The sequence below is a fragment of the Aedes albopictus genome, chromosome 3 (assembly GCF_035046485.1).
Source record: "Aedes albopictus strain Foshan chromosome 3, AalbF5, whole genome shotgun sequence".
NCBI lineage: Eukaryota > Metazoa > Arthropoda > Insecta > Diptera > Culicidae > Aedes > Aedes albopictus.
Genome location: NC_085138.1, coordinates 350,078,768 through 350,099,908, shown reverse-complemented (window position 1 = coordinate 350,099,908; position 21,141 = coordinate 350,078,768). Strand labels below are relative to the sequence as shown.

At 37.5% G+C, this 21,141-nt stretch overlaps 1 protein-coding gene across 1 annotated transcript in view; it reads left to right on the top strand.

Moving 5' to 3' along the window:
- The window catches only part of LOC109432646 (uncharacterized), a 72,688-nt gene that overhangs the window by 14,631 nt on the left and 36,916 nt on the right, over positions 1 to 21,141 (top strand). Inside the window, exon 3 of the mRNA XM_062858116.1 lies at positions 15,573 to 16,205. Coding sequence (XP_062714100.1) covers positions 15,573 to 16,205 — 633 coding nt within the window. The remainder of the gene's footprint in view (positions 1 to 15,572; positions 16,206 to 21,141) is intronic.

The following is a 21,141-nucleotide window of genomic DNA, read 5'->3' as shown; positions in this document are numbered from 1 at the left end:
TACCACATTACATTTATTTGTTCAACATCACTTTTAAGACAAGACATAATCAACAATAGTACGCCACAATACTCGGTTTGTGGCTGCCGCTCTCCATCCTCGGTCGCGCCCAATGTTCGCCAGGTCACGTCCACATCGTGCTCTCTGTGCTCTACGCCTTCTTGTGCTAACCAGATCAGTTGCAAACACCAGCTTTGCAGGGTTGTTGTCCGGCATTCTTGCAACATGCCCTGCCCACCGTATCCTTCCGGCTTTGGCCGCCTTCTGGATGCTGGGTTCGCCGTAAAGTGCAGCAAGCTCGTGGTTCATCCTTCTCCGCCACATACCGTTCTCCTGCACGCCGCCGAAGATCGTTCATAGCACGCGTCGCTCGAAAACTCCGAGTGCTTGCAGGTCCTCCTCTAGCATGGTCCATCCCAAGTAACAATCAGCATGCCTTGAAAGTTTATTCATGTTTTATCCTGATTTTATACGAGCATGTGAAAAAGCTGGTTGTTCTATATTAGTTTTATGTGGTAGTTTTTTACTTTGCACCTTTAACATTCCATAAATCTATCATATAACTTCTGCTATAAACATCTTCTGTTAAAGACTAGCAAATAGTCATGGATTGGATTTATCACTTACTAGCTGTCCTGACAAACGTAGTTCTGCCTGCCTACTGTGTTTTTGATATGCAGCTCTGTAGAAAAATGCTCCGCAAAATGGAATTTCAAACTTTCTTGTTTTCGGTGTGTTCCCGGTCGATTTTCCCAATTATTTTTTCGTACGAACACGTCGGACCCTTGCACGAATGAAACTCTAAAAGAATGGTGTAGATCCGTTGGCCCGTTTCCGAGCCTATTCGTGACATACAAACACCATTCCATTTTTATTTATACAGGGTGGCAACGTGGAAATGATACACTCGAAAACTGGTGTAAAATTCAAACAGGATTTAATTTTTCTGCAAATTCAATTTTGATAACACAACAAAGTATTAAACTTACAAAGTATTTAGTTCAACTAGAATCATTTCCCTTTATTTTGAATTCCGGCTCGCAGACGCTTCTCGAAGTTATTACAAGTCGTACTCACCTCTTCGTCTGGCATTTCATCCCAAATTTTTACCAAACGGTTTTCGAAGGTATCCAAAACCAAGTTCTTCGCGTTGCCCAGGTTTCCTAGCATGTATTCCCATGTTAAAAGTCCAGTGGGTTCAAATCGGGAGACGAAACCAGCTATCCCGTTGAGCTGATGAAACACGGTAAATTTAGCTTGCATTACTGTTCAACAACCACTGCCATATGCGTTGGTACTAAGTCCTGCTGGAAACAAAAACTTTCTTTTCCAAACAGTTTCTTGGCACTGGGGAATAGGTGATCTTTGATGACGTGTTGTAAAAAGTATTCTTGGTTGATTTTTATGCCCCTGTCGATGAACAACAATGGTAATTGGACTTTTGTTGGTATGGCGCCCCAAACCATCACCGCTGCAGCACTTTGATGTCGTTGAACCTCTCGTTGGTCGGCAGAAATTTCACAAAGACTTGCTTTATACAAACGATCATTTTGTTTATTCAGAGACGCTACCAAAGTAAAAAAATCGTCCCGAAAAAAAAATGTTGTGAGCAGCGTGCAAAGTGAGCAGAACGCGAGATCTGGCAACCCTGTCGGAAATATTCTCTAGAGTCAATCTGTGAATCCTTTGTTTCTTAAAAGCCCCATATCTAAGATCCCGTTTCCCCAAGCACACTTGTTTTCAATGCAATAGCATGAATCAAGGCATGAATGGCAACGTATGGCTCCCAAACTAGTGTATCACTTTCACGTTGCCACCCTGTATAGATTATATACCATTTCAATGATTGTGCGATATTTGCCAGAAAACCATTCGCCAGAAAGAACCATTTGCCAGAAAACCATTTCCCAGGAATTTCTCAAAGTTCTCAATCCAGAAGTGTTTCCAATCTAATAATAATTTAAAACTTTCTTATTGAAAAATAAATCTTGTTATTTTATTTGTTTGGGATCGTTCAGCCCACAATAACGATTGTATAAATGTAAAATTTTATTTTTGTTCAGATTCATACGCGAAAGTTAAATAAATTATTGGAACTGAGAGCAAACAAGGAATGGTTTTAGAGTAACTTTTAAAGAATAGCCTATAGTTTGAAGAAGGGCAAATCACTCTCAAACAAAAAAATGATGTGAACTCAAACTGTTGTGGCGATAATGTAGCGTAAAACTGGCAACACTGAATAATATAGACATAAATCAGAAGTGAGAAGTTGATTGTAAGGGTTGGGCGGTTGTCCCTTCGAATAGTGCGAAATCAACACCAAATTGTATGTTTATAATTGAAATATGTATAGAATAAGTGTATAATAAAAGTATTATTTTCAGCATTGAAGCTGCTATCAAAAAATGCCGCTTTCAATCATTGTGTGTTCGCGCGAAAGGTGACTCTTCCCAACATTCTTCAATGAATTTGTTGGTCCGCTACACGGTACAGTAAGTGCGGCATGGAGACTACAATGCGGAGAATTCAACAGCTCGAGGAGCAAACCAAGTTGTGGAGGAAGCATTGGGAGGAAGAGAAAAAACGCATCGAGGAAGAATATGACCGCGGACTGGCTGAAATCGAAAGGGAGTTCATAGAAGGAACAAGAAGAATTCAGTTAGAGTTCCGCGAGAAAAGAGAAGCTTTAAAGAGGCAACAATGTGAAAGTGATGTATGCAATTCGGTGTGTGAAAAATATGGCAATGTAATTGAAATTCATCAGCCACTATCAGAACCACAACCGACTGCATCCGAAGTTCCTATACAAATAGAAATCATAGCGAGACCACTAAAATCAATACCACCTGTGCCATTTACCAAAAATGGCAAGATTTTAAATAGGCTTGAATCAGTAGAACGCGATTTGGGAAAGCTACAATTAGTTCGATGTATTCTTTGCGAGATTATCCATAGATACGCCAAAGATACGATGTGTGCAAACAAAAGAATGGTGCTTGTTATTTTCGATCCCGGTGGTGCCTGTATAAACAATCGTACGACGCGTACGGCGGGAACATTGCCTTGCATCCATCAATTTTTCGACGACAAGCGCAAAGGCTAGGTACAACTTATTGTATTGTTGATGATCAGTTGTTCGTCGTTCCATGTGAATACGATAACTGATTGATCAGACCCGTTACCAGTTTTACGGGTGGGGGTATGTTGTGGCGATAATGTAGCGTAAAACTGGCAACACTGAATAATATAGACATAAATCAGAAGTGAGAAGTTGATTGTAAGGGTTGGGCGGTTGTCCCTTCGAATAGTGCGAAATCAACACCAAATTGTATGTTTATAATTGAAATATGTATAGAATAAGTGTATAATAAAAGTATTATTTTCAGCATTGAAGCTGCTATCAAAAAATGCCGCTTTCAATCATTGTGTGTTCGCGCGAAAGGTGACTCTTCCCAACACAAACCTTTCAAACTTTACAATACCGTAAAATGGGGTGTTAAGGGACGGAAAAATTTTTCGTTCCCATTAATTCATGGGTTCTACTTCTTAAAACTTTCAGGAAAAGCAGTCCGACCGTTGTCTTGCTGCCTGCTACGCATATAGATTACAAAATTTGACGATTCTTTGGAAAAATTGAAGTTATTTAACAAAATGTGCCAATTTTTAGAAAATATGAAAATGGGGTGTTAAGAAACTTCAGGGTATAAATGTAAAAGTTCTTATATTTCAAAGAAAGATAAAAAAATTAATTAATTTTAAACAGTGATTGAAATATTTCTCGAACGCCGAAAAACATTATCATAGTCCTGAAGGTGCAGGAACAGTTTCATTGTCATCTACCTTTTTTTTTTTGTTAAAGCCTCGAGATCTGAAAAAAAACCGTCAATTGTACCTGAATGGCTTCAATTTTTAACAAACACATTATTCACAGTTACTATTTAGGGTAACCAAATTGAACAGTTCAGACTGACCAACAGATTGTAAACTAAGGATTTATATTGACAGTTTTTTTTTGTTTACATAAAAACTTTTATATTGAAATGTTTTATATGCAAGCATCATTCGATGGCCCAATGTGTAAACTGTGTATTCAATGCTGATATTTCTACTCTGGAGCAACGCTGATAGGTCATATGTTGAGATATTTTAGCAGCCATGCATCATCTTCACAAACACTTGCTTTTATAAGAGCTACTGACAATCTGGTTTACAAAATATATGGAACAAGTGGGCATATTCCACATTTTCAAAAAGCTGTCACGTTTTAACGCCAATAATTGATAATATTTAGACAAGAAAACAGATGGAAAATCTATGTTGTAGAATACGCCTTCGTTAAAACATAACATAACACCTAAAGAGCACAAACTTCTGTAAAGAGGGGACTACAGCGGCATTGAGTATAAAAATTTGATCAATTTTCTTATTATATGTATTAATCTAACACTTGTTTTTAAAGATCAATATTGTATCGGTCGAATTTATCATCCATAGCAACTATTGGAATGCTTATGACCCAAAATGATTTCCGTAATATGTTATTCAAAAAAGTTATTGTTATACAATGAATAAATTGACTTAAAACATCGTGATCAAAATAAAAAGGTTATATGAGAAATTTCATCCCCTAACACCCCACCAGTTTATGAAACTGGACTTTTTTCTCAAAAATTGTCGGTGGTCGAAAACAACCTTAGTAACATCAAATATTTTACCCTTGTTTCGTTTGAAATTAGTTGTAGAACACCTTACAAGTACTCACAATTTTTTCCTAATAATATTTCTGACTTTACAAATGAATGTTTCAAGGGTAGCGAAATTGAGAAAAACCAATGCCGTTCTATTTTTGATGTATAGTGTTCAGTAAAAAGCGTATTTTTATGAGTGGTAATCCTTATTGTATACCTTTCTTTCCAACACACATTTGAAGCGAATTTGGAATTAGTGAATCAATTTTTAAACGATTTAGCGATTTTTCAAAGTAGTATGTGAAGATGAATCCCTTAACACCCCATGAGTTCTTAACACCCCATTTTACGGTACATATTTTTTATGTTATTTAACTATATTATTGCGCACAACAGCTTATTTTTTTTTTTCAATTAGAACATTCTCACAAATTTGTCTTGTGGAAAAGTTGATCAAATATTATTTTCACGGAATTTGAACAATACTCATCAAAGATTTTCCTTTCTTCAACACATAGGATGTTCTTTCCAGCTTTTACTGATATGGAATTTTTGGCGTTACTTATATTTTTCAAAGATTCCCTTCTTTCAATTAAAAGTGGTTTTTTAAGCTTTTTTTTTTGACAATAACAATAACATGATCACTTTAAATAATATTTTTTGTGCCAAACAGCAAAATTACCCGGAGTTGTTGATCACACACTTAAGTCAATCGAATATCATAAACAAAAACCTTTTGGAAGCAACGAGTAAAATACACAGAAATAATAACTTAAGTGACGGTTTTACCTATACCATTAGCCTGACTGCCACTGCCCGAAAGTCAGTACCCCCAATATCACAAGCTTGAATGTACCAGTAGGCCGAAAATCACTTGATCAAATGCTATAAAAAGCTTGTTTTTGAGGAAATAAATTCTAATAATTCTAATAATTCCAGAGTTTTTTCTTTTTGCCTTTCTCGTACACCAAGGTGTACCGAAAGGCTATATGTTCACTCCAAAAACGAAAATTTGATAGAGCCTCCGGAGGGGTCAAGTCTTATATACCAATCGACTCAGCTCGACGAATTGAGGTGATGTCTGTGTGTGTGTATGTGTGTGTGTGTGTGTGTGTGTGTATGTGTGTGTGTGTGTATGTGTGTGTACAAAAAAACTCACATCACTTTTTGGCAGTAAACCTCAACCGATTTTATTGACCGACGGTTCATTCGACGCGGAATCTGGTCCCATTGTTTCCTATTGAAAATGGTTCAGATCGGTCCAGCCGTTCCGGAGTTATGGCCATTTAGGTGTTCCGGACCGGTACCCCAGGAAGGGGCCAGATATGAAAACGCTACAAACCCATCCATGCGGCACATCAAACTACGGCATTTTTGATAACTTGATGAATGGTAAGCAGAAAAATAGTCTCAGATCATATCTGAACCGGTATTGTCCCGGAACCGGTTCTGGGTGTCCCGCCGGAAGTGACCAAACATAAAAGTGAACTAAACCCATGCATGCGACATATCAAACCGCGGCTTTTTCGATAACGTGGTGAACAGTAAGCAGGAAAACATTCTCAGAACATATCGGAACCGGTAGTGTTCCGGAACCGGTTGCAAATGTCCCGCCGGAAGTGGCCAAGTATTAAAGTTAACCAAACCCATGCATGCGACATATCAAATAGTGGCTTTTTTGATATCCTGATGAACAGTAAGCAGGATAATGATCTCAGACCATATCTGAACCGGTTGTGTCCCGGAACCGGTTCCGGGTGTTTCGTCGGAAGTGGCCAAATATAAAATTGAAATAAAACCATACATGTGACATATCAAACCACAGCTTTTTCGATAACCTGATGAACAGTAAGCAGGAAAGCATTCTCAGACCATATCGTAACCGGTTCCAGATGTTCCGCCGGAGTCGGCAAAGTGTAAAAGTTAATTTAACCCATGCAAGGGACATATCAAATCGTGGCTTTTTTTTATATCCTGATGAACAGTAAGCAGGAACATATTTTCAGAACATGTCTGAATCGGTTGTGATCCAGAACCGGTTCCGGGTTTCCCGCCGGAAATGGCCAAATATAAAAGGGAACCAAACCCATGCAAGCGACCCATCAAATCGCGGATTTTAAGGCATCTTGATTTGACAAAAAAAAGTTTCCGGCCATATTGGGGACAACCGGTAGTGTTCCGCAACCGATTACGGTTGCCCCATCGGAAGTGGTCAAATGTAAAGGAGAACCAAACCCATAAATTCGACACATTCAACGCTGATGAACGGTTAACAAAAAAAAATCATAGACCATACTTTGGAAAACCAGTAGTGTGCCGAAACCGGTTCCAGGTGCCGCGACGGAAGTGGTCAAATGTAGAAAAAAAAAACCAAACACATACACGCAGCACACTAAATAACGGCTTCTTAGATAACGCGAAAAACGATCAGCAAGAAAATAGTCTCAGGTCAGTAGTGTTCCGGAACCAGATTCGAGTGCCTCGCCGGAACTGGCGAAATGCACGAATGAATAAAACCCATACATGCATTACATCAATTAGCGATTTTTTAGGAGAACTGATTAATAATTTGCATGAAACTAGTCTAAGACCACATCAGGGACAATCGGTAAGTGGTAAAATGTGAACCGAAAGTTGTAAATGTGAAATTGAATCAAATCCATGCGTGTCGTACCATAAAACCACGCTAATTCGACAATGATTGCTGTCAAATTACCTGTGTAAACTTTCAATTCGATAAACTAACTCTATTTTAGTTTTGTTTAGATTGTATGATTTGTTTTTGAACACAAATCTTACAGATATTGTGGTGGTACGAATTGATAGCTTGTACATTTTACGATTGTTGGCTTCCGAGGTTCACTGCGGTTGATCACCAAACGGATCAGGTGTCGGAATGCACCAAATTAGAACTTTCGGAAGTAGCAGCTGCAAGAGGAGCCGCTGCGGGTGTAAGTTACATCACAATATCGTATCATTCGTATTAACAGTGTATTACACTGTGACATTTGATCATTTTTTTAATTCAACAAATTTCGAATGAGCGGGGTACTAGTTAAATAGTGTCTTATTAAAGAGTCATGAATACGCGGGGTTTGACAGTACATCAAATAGCAGCTTTTTTGATAACTTCTTCTTCTTCTTCTTTATAGCTCGACGTTCGCATTGGAACTTGACCTGCCTCTCTTCCACTTAGTGTTCTTTAGAGCACTTCCACAGTTAATAATTGAAGGGTTTTCTTTGCCCGCCATTGCATGAATTTGTATATTGTGAGGCAAGTTCAATGATTCACTCTGCTCAGGAAGTCGAGAAAATGTTCCCGACCGGAACGGGAATCAAACCCGCCGTTTCCAGATTGGCGATTCATAGCCTTAACCACTAGGCCAACTGGAGACCCTTTTTTGATAACACGATGATCGGTTCGTAAGAACATAGCCTCAGACCATATTTTAGACAGCCGGTAGTGTCCCGAAATTAGGTCTGGGTGTCCCACTGGAAGTGGTCAAATGTAAAAGTGATTTGTACCCATGCATAAGATAAATCAAATCGTGGTGGTTTTTCAGGTAACCTGATGTACGTTAGCAATGATATTGCCTCAGACTATATTTGGGAGTCCCGGTGGTGCTCCGGAACCTGTTCCGGAAAATAACCAAATGTACCATGCGACACATCACATCACGGCTTTTTTAATAACCTGAGGAACGGTTAACTAGAAAATAGGCTCATACCACATTAGAGACTACTGGTAGGGTTGCACAACCAGCGTTTGATGCTTCGCCGGAACTAAGAAAGTAAATAAAATCAATGCAAGCAATAAATATGTGTAAGAGAACAAAATCTTGACATATCAAACTCACATCCAAACAGACGTCTCACTATACTCACTACGTTCTTGTTTTTAACGGTCAATAAAATATAACCTAGAATGTGCAGAAAAAACTTTATCGAAGACCGCAAAGTGATCTGTGAATGTGTAAAAAGTTATATCTTAGCTTGTTAGTATCGTCTTGATATTGATCAGCTCCCAATGTTAGTGAAGGTACTCAAGCAGTCAACTGAGAAATCTGATATTATTCAGCTCTGCTTTTACGCTGAACACAACTTCGAAGTGTGTGCCATCAATAAGTTTTAAGTCAATTCAAAGATGGCTTTGATAAAATGCTTGCTTTTCTTAAAAAAAAATATCAGGATTCAGGAACACTTTGACTTACGTCGACGGAAAGATCGTGAGAACATATACGACGAGAAAGGCACTATCACCTCTAGGTGGATTAATTTGGGTTTTTTTTAATCTCTGTTGTTAGAGGAACTTATTAGTTTATTTGCGCTAATTTTAACCAATATATTCCCTTTTAGATCTGTGATTGTAACATGGAAGCTTAACATATTTGGGCATATGGTAATATGGCTAATGACGCTCCGGCAACTGTTATAGAATCATAATATTAATGATGCTAGGGCATTCGGCTGAAGGCCGTTGGGTCGAATGTCATTTGGTAGCAATTCATTAGATCAAAAAATTATTTTGCCGAATGGCCATTTTTTTTTCGTTTTCTCATTTTATGCTGTAAAAATAATTGTTGAAGTAAGAGCTGCTGTTTTTGCTCATGAATCTTTCCTTTTTTTAAATATAGGAACAATAAACGGGTTTAAGATCTTTTGATTTTTTTTCAATAATTAAACTATGAGTTCCGCAATATCAATATTGCTTTATTGTTCTAACATAATCAACAATTTATGCCAAAAACTAGTCTATCATTGAAACTGGAAAGAACAGCCGGTGTTTAGAAGAAGAAAAAATTCACTATTTGAACAAGAGAGAATAGTTTCGTTGTAGAAAAATAGTTTTTTGCACCGAAACCGTTGATGTTCAACTAGTGAATTTGCCAGCTGTTTTCATTGTTCTAGCCCTAGTCGTCTTTTATTGAAACAAACCAAGAGAACATCCTACTGGCACAAATTTCCCAAATAGAGGAGAACGTACCTCTGGAGCCGACCTACTGAAGCGATCATCCTAGCAGTGAACATATTGAATTATTGTAAAAGCTTGAAACTGACGACATTTTTCATGTTAATGGACTCAAATATATCCACCAAATTCCCACAATCACATCTTTAGTTTCAATTAATTCTTAAAAAATGGAGAAAATTTCTATTTGTCCGAAAGTACCATTTGCCAGAATGTTAAATTAAATGAATTTAATATTAATTGCCAGAATTATTTAATATTAAATTCTGGGGATTGGTACATTCTGGCGAACAGTTTTCTGGCGAACGGTTTTCTGGCAAATATCGCACAATCCATTTCAATAAAACTTTCATTTGGGGTTGTTGTCGGAGAGATTTTTTTTGTGTTTACACAAAACTGTGAGGCAAAGCATAAAACCAACCAAAGATTTCGTGGCCGTAACATAAACCAAAAAATGCTGTGATAAAACCGCTAGTTATATCAGGAGCTCAGTTATGAGCACCTAAGGAAGGTTAGTCCTATTGGAGGAATCATCAGGAACACAGAGCTTTATCAGAAAAATATGTCGCCAAGCCGGGATAATTTATGTAAATACAGAAAAATCACTACTAAATATTAAGATTTTACGTACAGCTTCAGATCAAACTCAACGATTCAACACGTTTCCGTCATGCTTATTTTCAGAAAAATTACATCCTAAGCCGGTTTGCATACGAAAGTCCTGTAGATCGTAATAATACTGGGCCAACTAGCCAGAATGTGGGCTTATGGAGGCATATTAGAACGAGATAACTTTAAAGTCGGCATCAATGATTTTATGTTCAGGGTTTTTGAATCACTAAAAACCTTCGATAAAATCAAAATTGTTACTTGGGATGTCACGTGCCCGTAGAGGACCACCGATCTTATTAGCGTTTTGTACATGGTGCATTTGCTGCACCACCGCAGTTTCTTCTGGAGCCCGTAGTAGGCCCGACTTCCGCTGATGATGCGCCTCCGAATTTCACGACTCACGTTGTTGTCACCCGAAACCCTTACGCAGTTTTGCACACCGTCCATCGTTGCTTTAATCAGTCTAGTCAGCTTCCCAGGAAAGCCGTTTTCGTCCATGATTTTCCATAGCTCTACGCGGTCGATACTGTCGTATGCCGTTTTGAAGTCGACGAACAGGTGATGCGTTGGGACCTGGTAGGTATTCACGGCATTTCTGGAGGATTTTCCATACGGTAAAGATATGGTCCGTAGTCGACCGGCCGTCGGTGAAGCCGGCTCGATAACTTCCCACGGACTCATTCGTTTTAGGCGACAGACGACGGAAGATGATCTGGAATAGCACTTTGTAGGCAGCATTCAAAATAGTGATCACCCTGAAGTTCTCACATTCCAAATGATCGCCTTTCTTGTGAATGGGGCAGATTACCCCTTCTTTCCACTCCTCCGGTAGCTGTTAGGTTTCCCAGATCCTGACTATCAGTCGATGCAGGCAGGTGGCCAACTTTTCTGGGCCCATCTCGATGAGTTCAGCTGCGATGCCATTCTTACCAGCTGCTTTGTTGGTTTTGAGCTGGTGAATGGCATCCCTAACTTCCCTCAGCGTGGGAGTTGGTTCTTTTCCGTCATCCGCTGCACTGGCGTCGTCGTTTCCTCCGTTGCCGTGATCTCCCGTGCCTACGTTCTCCACGCCATTCGGGTGCTGATCGAAGTGCTGATTCCACCTTTCGATCACCTCACGTCCTTCTGTCAAGAGGCTTCCGTCTATATCCCTGCATATTTCGGCTCGCAACACGAAGCCGTTGCGGGATGCGTTGAGCTTCTGATAGAACTTCCGTATTTATTGGGAACGGCACAACAGTACTATTTCTTCGCTTTTCTCCCGAAAGAGGCGGGTCTGCTGTTTCCGCTTCTATAGGTAACGTTCCACGTTATACCGAGTCCCTTGCTGCAGCATTACCGCCCTCGCTGCGTTCTTCTCCTCCAAACCCGTTCTGCACTCTTCGTCGAAGCATTCGTTCCGTCGATTCCGTTCCACGTACCCGATGCGATGGTGCTCTCGGCTGCGTCGTTGATGGCTGCTTTCACTGTACTCCAGCAGTCCTCTAGAGGGGCCTCATCGAGCTCGCTCTCGTTCATCAACGCAACGCGGCCTCGAGATTCTGCACGTATGCTGAGGCGACATCCGGTTGTTTCAGTTGCTCTAGGTTGTACGCGTTCGCCGGTACAGTAAAATGTTGATGACGAAGAGTTTTGGGTGCAGTTCGACCATCACCATCATGGTAAAATGATGAGCACGGATGTTGATGTGTGGCTGTTGGTTGTTCCTGTTTCCAGTCCGATTGGGGGTCCATTATGGGTTGCCGTTCGACGATGTCCAAGTATCCAGGTCCATTTGAGCCATGGGCTCAGAAGAGGGTCAGTATCAGCTGCTCTCAGGGGGAAAGAGCAATTGACGAAAGTGCCGGGGCTGGGATCGAAATCATGTCCATCTGCTTATGAAGCAAACGTGTGACCAATTGCGCCACGGGCCCCGGCTAGAATGTTATTATATCTCTGGTCGTTATGAACGCTTGCAAGTGGCATATGAGGAATTCCACGGAGTCATGTCAGTCGATCCTGAGCGACCATTTCAAAAATATCTGAAACTTTGCACAGTTTTTCAATTTCATATAAATCGCCATTTTTTGATATTAAACCTTCATATTCACTCACGACTAACTTTTCAAAAGGGTGAATGCGAAAATAGTTCTAAAATATTCTAAAAGCTGTACAGCAAAAACGGATTGTTCGATTGTTATAAATTTTTCAGCAAAGTTAGATAACTAAATGATGATTCCTTAGAAAATATACACTGTAAAAAATTTCTTTTTCTACTTTGAAAAAATATGATATTTGTCACAAAAACTCAAATATCTCAAAACCCTATCTTTTTACCAACTTCAATTTTTTAGGGGAAATGGCCCATTATATCAGCTATCTACCATAAAATTTTGGTGATGGTAAACTGATAACCAAAAAAGTTATGACATTTCAAACATTTCACAATTTTTACATTTAGTAACAAAAAAAATTTTTTTTCTGTGTAAATTATTTCGAGAATTATATTTTGATGCTGATTTTATTGTAAAGGCTACCGCCTGAATTAAACAAGTTGTTTTCATGATACTTTAGTTTGATTATTCGTAATTACTATAGTATCTATTTGAAACTTAGACGCGATCCAGTGTTGTGATCAAAAATATTGAGATTGTCATACTTTTTATTGTACGTGACTGGTGAAAAAATCCCTTGATAGTGTTGAAAAGCTGTTGATTATAAGAAAAATGGAATTGAATTTATTTTTAAGACAAAAGCTGTATAATAAAAGTTTTTTATACGCGTATACGTCTAGTTTATCCGCAAAAAAAATCCCTCTTACACACTTATTTCTGAATTGCCTGTTCGGTACTTTTTTGACGAGATTATAACAGCAGTACGATCTCGGTAGTTTCGGTAATCGATTTTACTGAGGCTCAGTAAAACAACTGTCAAAATCGTATGGAAAAGGTAAACAATGCATTTTTGCTGAACGAGTTCGGTGCTCAGCAGTTTTAATCTCGTCAAAAAATTACCGAACTCGGTAATCAAAATTAAGTGTGTAGAGAACAGACTTTATGATCGGAAGAATGCGAGTAACTTCAACAACAACAAATGCATAAGAGGTACATACCACAGACAAACAGACGAAACGCCTAGAACAATTTTAGTGAAAATTCATCGCCCAGTTCACACTATCACCACCTGGTGGAAATGTTTCACGAAACACTGCGTTGTGCAATATCGTCATCAGAAGGCGCTAGTGTGAAACGTCAAACGCAAAGAAAAACGATGGGCGCTCTTCTTGTTATGAAAGCCACAACCAAGATTCAAAATGATCGTTGAAGGCGTGGTCAATGAAAATTTCGCCAGTGTTACGTTTGTTTGTCTGTATACATACCTGACAATGCTCACGAAAAAAACAAAAAAATACTACCGCTATGAATATTAAAAATTGTATAGTATTTTTTTTTCTTCAGCCACCAACACCAAACAAGTAAGTTAAAATTAATAAGTGATTTTGTTTATTATAATCTAACGAACAAGATGAACAGTCGCTTTCTTGTAGACCGATTGATGAAAAAAAATGTTCAAAAGAGTTACGAAATCTCACCGAAAGCACCATAGATAAACTGAAAGAGACTGGTTATGCCCAAATGTCCACATTGTGTACAAAATTACGCATTTGCACGTCCTGCCGTCTAAAATTTGACAAACGAGCCATCTGTATATCATCGGTAAAGCAGGGCGCAGGAAGTTCGAAAACGACAACAACTGAGAAATTGCCATCAGCGACATCTGTTTAAACAATTTAATTACGCCCCTTTTCAAAAATGCCCTGTAATATTCTTCAACATCTATACCCATTTCAATATTTTTAACGTTGCAAAACACGCTTTCAACATTCATCTTGAAGAAGAGGGAAAACACTTGTCCTCAAATGTAACAGCAAATTAATGAATAAACGACTAATGCGCGGAGGGCGTGATAAAATCGGAACATTACGGTACATAGTATATTATATGTATATATAATATATAATAAAAACAACTTGTTTTACTCACGCAAGGCCATTAACAATAAAATCAGCATCAAACTTCAATTTCCGGCCGAAATAATTTACACTAAAAAAAATTATTACTAAATGTGAAAATTGTGAAATGTTTGAATTGTCATAATTTTTTTGTTTATTTTCATGGTAGATTGCTAATACAATGGACCGTTTTCTCTAAAAAATTACGTTGGTAAAAAGATAGGGTTTTGAGATATTTGAGTTTTTGTGACAAAAATTATATTTTTTAATGTTAAAAAAGATTTTTTTCACAGTGTATATTTTCTTAGGAATCGCCATTTAGTTATCTAACTTTGCTGAACAATAAAATCAGCATCAAATCGCGATTCCCGGCCGAAATAATTTACACAGTAAATTTTTTTTACTAAATGTAAAAATTGTGAAATTTTTGAAATGTTATAACTTTTTTGTTTATTAGTTTACCATCACCAAATTTTTATGGTAGATTGCTAATACAATGGACCGTTTTCCCTAAAAAATTCAAGTTGGTAAAAAGATAGGGTTTTGAGATATTTGAGTTTTTGTGACAAAAATGATGTTTTTCAATGATAAAATAGATTTTTTTTCACAGTGTATATTTTCTTAGAAATCACCATTTAGCTATACAACTTTGCTGAAAAATTCATAACAATCGAACAATCCGTTATGGCTGTGCATATTTTTGAATATTTTTGAACCATTTTCACATACACCCTTTTGAAAAGTTAGTCGTGGCTCTAAATAAAAATTTGATATCGAAAAATGGCGATTTAGATGGAACTGAAAAACTGTGCAAAGTTTCAGTTCAATAGAAAATCATGAATTAAAAATTTTCCTTAATTTTGATGCTGTTGCTTGGAATCGCTCATATATGCCGAAAAGCTTTAAACAAACTTAGCTGTCGCTTATTCGTAAGTGGTTGAATTTTGAGCTTATTTATCTCGGAATATACTTTTTTGGCGCTTAGTTCGGTTTAGCAGAACCCCGGCCAATTTGAGTTCACTTGTCAGATGATGTTATGTTTCAGAAAATATTATATTCAAAGATGCTAGTTAAACATATCTGTTTACCCCAGTCGTTGAATATGGGTATGTACTATATCTAAACTGGTTCCACAGCAGATCTGCAGACTGGCCATTATTTGGTCTGACTCCAATAGACGGTCTCAAACCAGTCAGCCACTAAATGGCTGGTACAATAGGAGCAATTTACGACTGCCACTGGCAGTTCCGGTAAAATTGAAATTTTCCTCTGTCATATTTTCAACTCAATCCATTCGTTCCACACCTGAGAGCTGTCATCCAAGTTGAGCGTCTGGTTAGCTTAATAAACGGAACTAACCGTCCATTCACTTTTCCCCATCCCATTTCAGACTGTGACTGTGTCAAAATCACTCGTCTCTCGGTGCCCCGGGCGTACATCCTTGCCAATTACCATCGAGAGTTGGGTGACAGCAATGAGCTGTTCTTCGGTGGCGGAGGAGCCACAGCTGAGGCCTCCCGAAGTCGAACCGTGTTCCGGTACGAGGAAAAGGCCAGCCAAAATCGACCACCTCCACCGCTGCCACCGTCGCCGCCAAGGGACAGCAGCAGCAGCAGCCTAGACGAAGGGCACCACCATCACCACAACGAGCACCTGGTGCTGGACTGCGAGTACGAGATCGACCCGGACGAGAGCATGTTTGTGCTGAAATGGCTCTTCAACGGGAAGACAATCTATCAGTGGATTCCACCGGCGCGGTCACCGTTCGGTTTTACGGCCATGGGGCGACAAATCAACCGGACGTACACAATCAATGAAAATCCGATGCACAAACACCGGGCCCTGGCGCTGGTGAGGCCGCTGAAGAACTTTACCGGGGAGTACACCTGCTCGGTGTCGACATTCCAGAGCCAGGATATGCGGTCCGCTCGGATGGTGATGATTGGTGAGTTTACAGGATTTTCACCTGACTTGATTGATTGATTATTTTGAGATCTTGATTTATGAAAATTTGGGCTTCCAATTTCGGAAAGGATTTGGCCATATATTAAACTGCTATATCTTAGGATTAAGTGAACCGAATGAAATGAAATTTTGAATAATAATGTCTAATATATTAGTATTTGATTACCATTTGACTCAACTAAAATATGCACAAAGGGAAAAAAGTTACAGATTGTATATTGATAAATTTCTTCAAGGATTGATACAGAAGTACGTGCTTGTAGTTACTGTTCGGATTAGAACTATCGGAAAAAACCTCCTTGAAGCAGTTTGTTGATAACGCGCTCAAAGCTAAAAGAATAATATATTTATAAGTACACAATGGTATATCAATAAGAACATATGCTTACAATTTTAGTTTAATCCTTCAGATCAATGATACCCACAAATGATTTGGCAACCCTGGCATAGCCAATCTTGTTCCAAATATGTGCCTTTACCGATTAGACCTAATTTATAGAGCAATCCAATTAATAAAGAGTTATCGGTAACATCTCAACCAACTTACTACTGTAACGGTATTACAGTCAACAAACCGTCACATACGATCTACGTCTGCGCACTAATCTAGGTCCTATAATGCGGATCCTACGACCTACAAAATCGAGTTTACGTTAATAAATTTTCCCCGTAACTAGCCTCTTCTACATACAAATTCAGCAATTCAATCTGTAGATTCCACTTCAGCATAAATAATAATAGTCACAGGTTCCACTTCAGCATAAATAATAGTAATCCACTTCAGAAAACCTATCATATACCACGCCATCAACTGACCATAGATATTTTTCCCTTCTATCCAACAGCATGTCCAATTATAAATGTTCACTTGACTATGACATCAGCTACCTATTGTGCTACCTAACTTAGCTACCATTTGGACGAGGGGTTTAATTCACACAGTGGTTCGAACAGTTACTGTTCTCAAACATTTCTGAAAGAATTCCTCCAGTTTCATCAGAGTTTCTTTCGGAAGATTGTTTTTTGGGATTTCTCTCGGAACTATTTAAGAAATTTCTGCAATGATTCTATCAGTAATTCCTGCAAAAATCACTCTCAAAATTATTCCTTGGAATTTTTTAAGAAATTTACAGAGTTCTTTCAGAATTTTGTCATGTTTTTTTTTTCTCAGAAGGTGTACTTGAGGAGTTCCTTTAGGTGAACTTCCAGGCAATAATCCAGAATCTGCTTCAAGAATTATCCGAGAACTTTTTCTAGAAATCTTAAAATGTAGCACCAGGAGCTTTTTGAGACATTCTTTTCAAGATTTCTTCCACTAATGTTTGCGTAACTACTGAACGAGCAAAAAAATCTCTTGAAGAATATCTAAATCATTTACTGCAGGAATCTCTTATGGAATCCCAAAATATATTTCTATGGGAACTGCAGGAGCTATTTCTAACAAAAAACTCATGTAGGATTTTCTTAGCTAATTCATGAAAGAACCCTTTAAGGAGAAACTTCAGAGAATACAAATATGGCTGCCACAATGGCCGATTTCGACCCCTACTCACGTTTTTAAGAGCACCAATCTTAAAAATTTGTAAACAAATGCACACGATTTGAAAAAGCTGCTTCTTTCTGAAAGTGAGCAAAGCCAGAATAAACAAGTGCGGCTTGATTCGATGCTTCGTTCGTCAGATTTGTGCCTTTGAAGTTTGTATGCAAAATTACAATGGGATTTCTAGATGTTTTACCTTAAGGAAGTCGTAGAACAACCCTTCAGATAATTACCAAAGGAATCTCTGTGGATTTTTTACCGAAATTTTAAAAGAATTTTCATAAAATCTCCATTGAAGATTTGTTTGACAAAATCTCTTGCTTAAATTCTTCAAGAAAACTCTGAAGAAATTCCTGGAAATATTTTGAAGACATCCCAATTGAATTTCTGAACAAATATTCAGTAGAGAATTCCTGTTTAAGTCTCAGGAAGTACTAATGAATTAATCTGTAGAAATTTCTGAATTTCTGGAATTTTTGATGAACTTTGTGGAAGAAATATCAGGATAAACTCATCGGAAATTTTCTGGTAGAATTCCAAGAAGAGCTTATTGAGAATTTTATAGGAAAATTTCTAGAAAAATCTTTGAAAGATTTTCTGAGATAACTCCTGGATCAATCTGTCAAGGGATATCTGAGTAAAAAAACCGTGGTAATGCTTAAAGAAATGCATAAGCTTTTGCAAATCTTGAGATATTTCTAGAAAATATTTCTGAATTCCTTAAAGAAATCTTTGGGAAACTCCTGGATGTATCCATAAAAGAAATGCCAGAGAAATTTCTGGAGAAATATATGGAAGAAATTTTGAAGGATTATGTGCATAAACTCCTGCAAAAATCTCTGGAGAAATTACTGCCTGAATCACTGAAAGTGAGAATGCAAGAATATCTGGGGGAATCCCTACAGAGTTTTCTGGCTAAGAACCTGAAGACATTTCTGGACACATTCCAGCGGGAGTTTTCAATGGAAACCCTTTATGAATTTCTGAACATATCTCTGGTGGACTTTTTAAAGAAAAGCCTGCACGAATTTCTGAAGGAATTCCTGGAAGAATTTCTGGAGAAACCAACGGAAAAGTTTTTGAAATAATCTTTGAAAAAATTGTACCAAAATCCCTGTAGAAAACTTTGAAGTTATTTCCGAATGATTTGTTCAACTTTTTTTCCTGGGGATAATTACACTAGTTTACAGCAATTTTGAACTCGGTAAGTTGATGATCGTTTTTTGGTGTAGAATCATGCCCTGAGTTCGAAAACGCCAAGGAAAAAAATTTCAATTGAGCGGAATTTTTTTCGACTTTCCATACAAGGTTGATATATTGAAATCGATTTTTGTTCTCTTTTTAAGTAAAGTCGCTCACTTCACACATCTCATTCTCCGTAATGAATGTTCCGATTGAGCTGATTTTTTTACTGTAATTGGCCCACAAATAATATGTCAAATAAACGTTGAGAAAGAATTTTTAAATTAGTTTTTTCTTATTGAAAAAAAAAATCTTAATTTATTTTTGGAAATTTTGCCAAAATTTAAGGAGATCGTCCCCAAAACTCGTCAATATCTTGAATTTCATCAATCTGACGCAAAACCTGCATTCAAATGTATTATATTTAGCTTTTAGTTTATGAAAAAAAGATTAAAAATTGGTTGAACAAAACGCAAGATATTTGAATTTTAATAAATTCCATATTTTAAAAAGTTGTAAGACTTGATATTGAGCTAAAACTCAAAAACTGTACCACTTAAAATTTTTTGAAGTACGGTTTCAAAATCAGCGCTACATTATGCTTTAAACATTTTGGTCGTTGACAGAAGTTCACGACTTTCGTTTAATTTTGTTAACTAGTGTTAATGAACAAATTCGGAGTTTAAGAAGAAATAAATGGAATTCTTCGTAGAAGAATTGTGGGAGAAGTTCTTGAGGGATTGCTTAAGGACATATATTTTCCTTAAGAAGTTCTCCAAAAGGGAAGTGTACAGATATAAACCCAAAAATTAATTTAAGAACTCTTTCCTTGCATATCTTGCAGAATTGCTTTATGGATTCCTTAAGAAAAGTCTTCGTATTTATTTTCAGGAACTCTTCGACGGTTTCTTTGTGAAAGTTCTGCTATAAATTACTTCAAAAGTTCTTCAAGAATTTTCTTCAAAGAATATTTCACATTTTTTTTTTAATAAATTCCTCAAAAAACATCATAGGTTTTCTCAGAAATTCCTCCATTTTATTGTTTTTATTAACAAACCCTATCGGTTTTATCAGAAATACTTCCAGGGAATTTTAGGAAACTTCTCCAAGGCTTCTTTCAGATATTCCCTCAAAATATTCTTCAAAAAAATCTTCAAAAATAATATCAGATATTTTTTTACGGATTCGTTCTGAACAGGGATTGCTTCGGAAATTCTTTTTAAGATTTTCATAAACTTTTCCAATGATTCTTCTGAAAATCTTCCACAAAGTCCACCAGGGATTTGCTTGGGAATTGCTCTATGGAACCCATAGAAAACTCCCGCAGGAATGAATCCAGGAATATCTTCAGGTACTCATCCAAAAATTGTTATGGGAATTTCTCCAGAGATTCTTCCTTACATTATCAACTTCAGTGAAACAGGAATATCTTTGCCATATATTATCGGAAATTTCTCTGGCATTTGCTGTAAGGATAACTTCAAGAACATTACCACGCCACGGATTCTTTAAGTTATCAATACAGATATATTACTACTGGAATTGCTTAAGTTTTTTTTTCTTAGGATCTATACAGAAGCTTATCAGGGCGTGCCTCATAAATATGTCAACTGAATGCTCCAGGAATACTTTCAGAAAATCTTCCAAGAACGTTATCAAACGGTTTCTCCATTTTTTTCGAAAAAAATCTTCAATAAACTTTTCTGGAAATTCCACTAAGACTTGCATGAGGAGTTCTTTATGAACTCCTCATAAGAATCTTTCAAGTATTTCACTAGGATTTCTTCAGTAACTCCTATGAAGGTTCATTCGAGAGAACTTCTAAGAATTTAACATGGATTCTACAGGATATTTCTTCAGAAATTCCATCGAGAACTTTTTGAAACTTTTCTGCTCGGACATTTTTAGAAATTCCTTCAAAAATATCTCTAGTGTGTTTTTCAGAATTGTGGGATTTTTTCATGAATTTCAACATGGGAATTCTTCAAAAGTTCTTCCGTGGAGTTTTTTAGAAATCTAAAAAAAATCTTTGAAGCTTCTACAGAGATTCTTTAAAAATTATTTTAAGAATTCATTGAGCAATTTCTTGAGGAATTCCTGCAAAAATTCTAACTGTGGTTCCGTCAGAAATATCTCCGTGGATTCGTGCTGGAACAGTTTCCAGGAATTCTTCCAGAAGTTATTCCTGAAATTA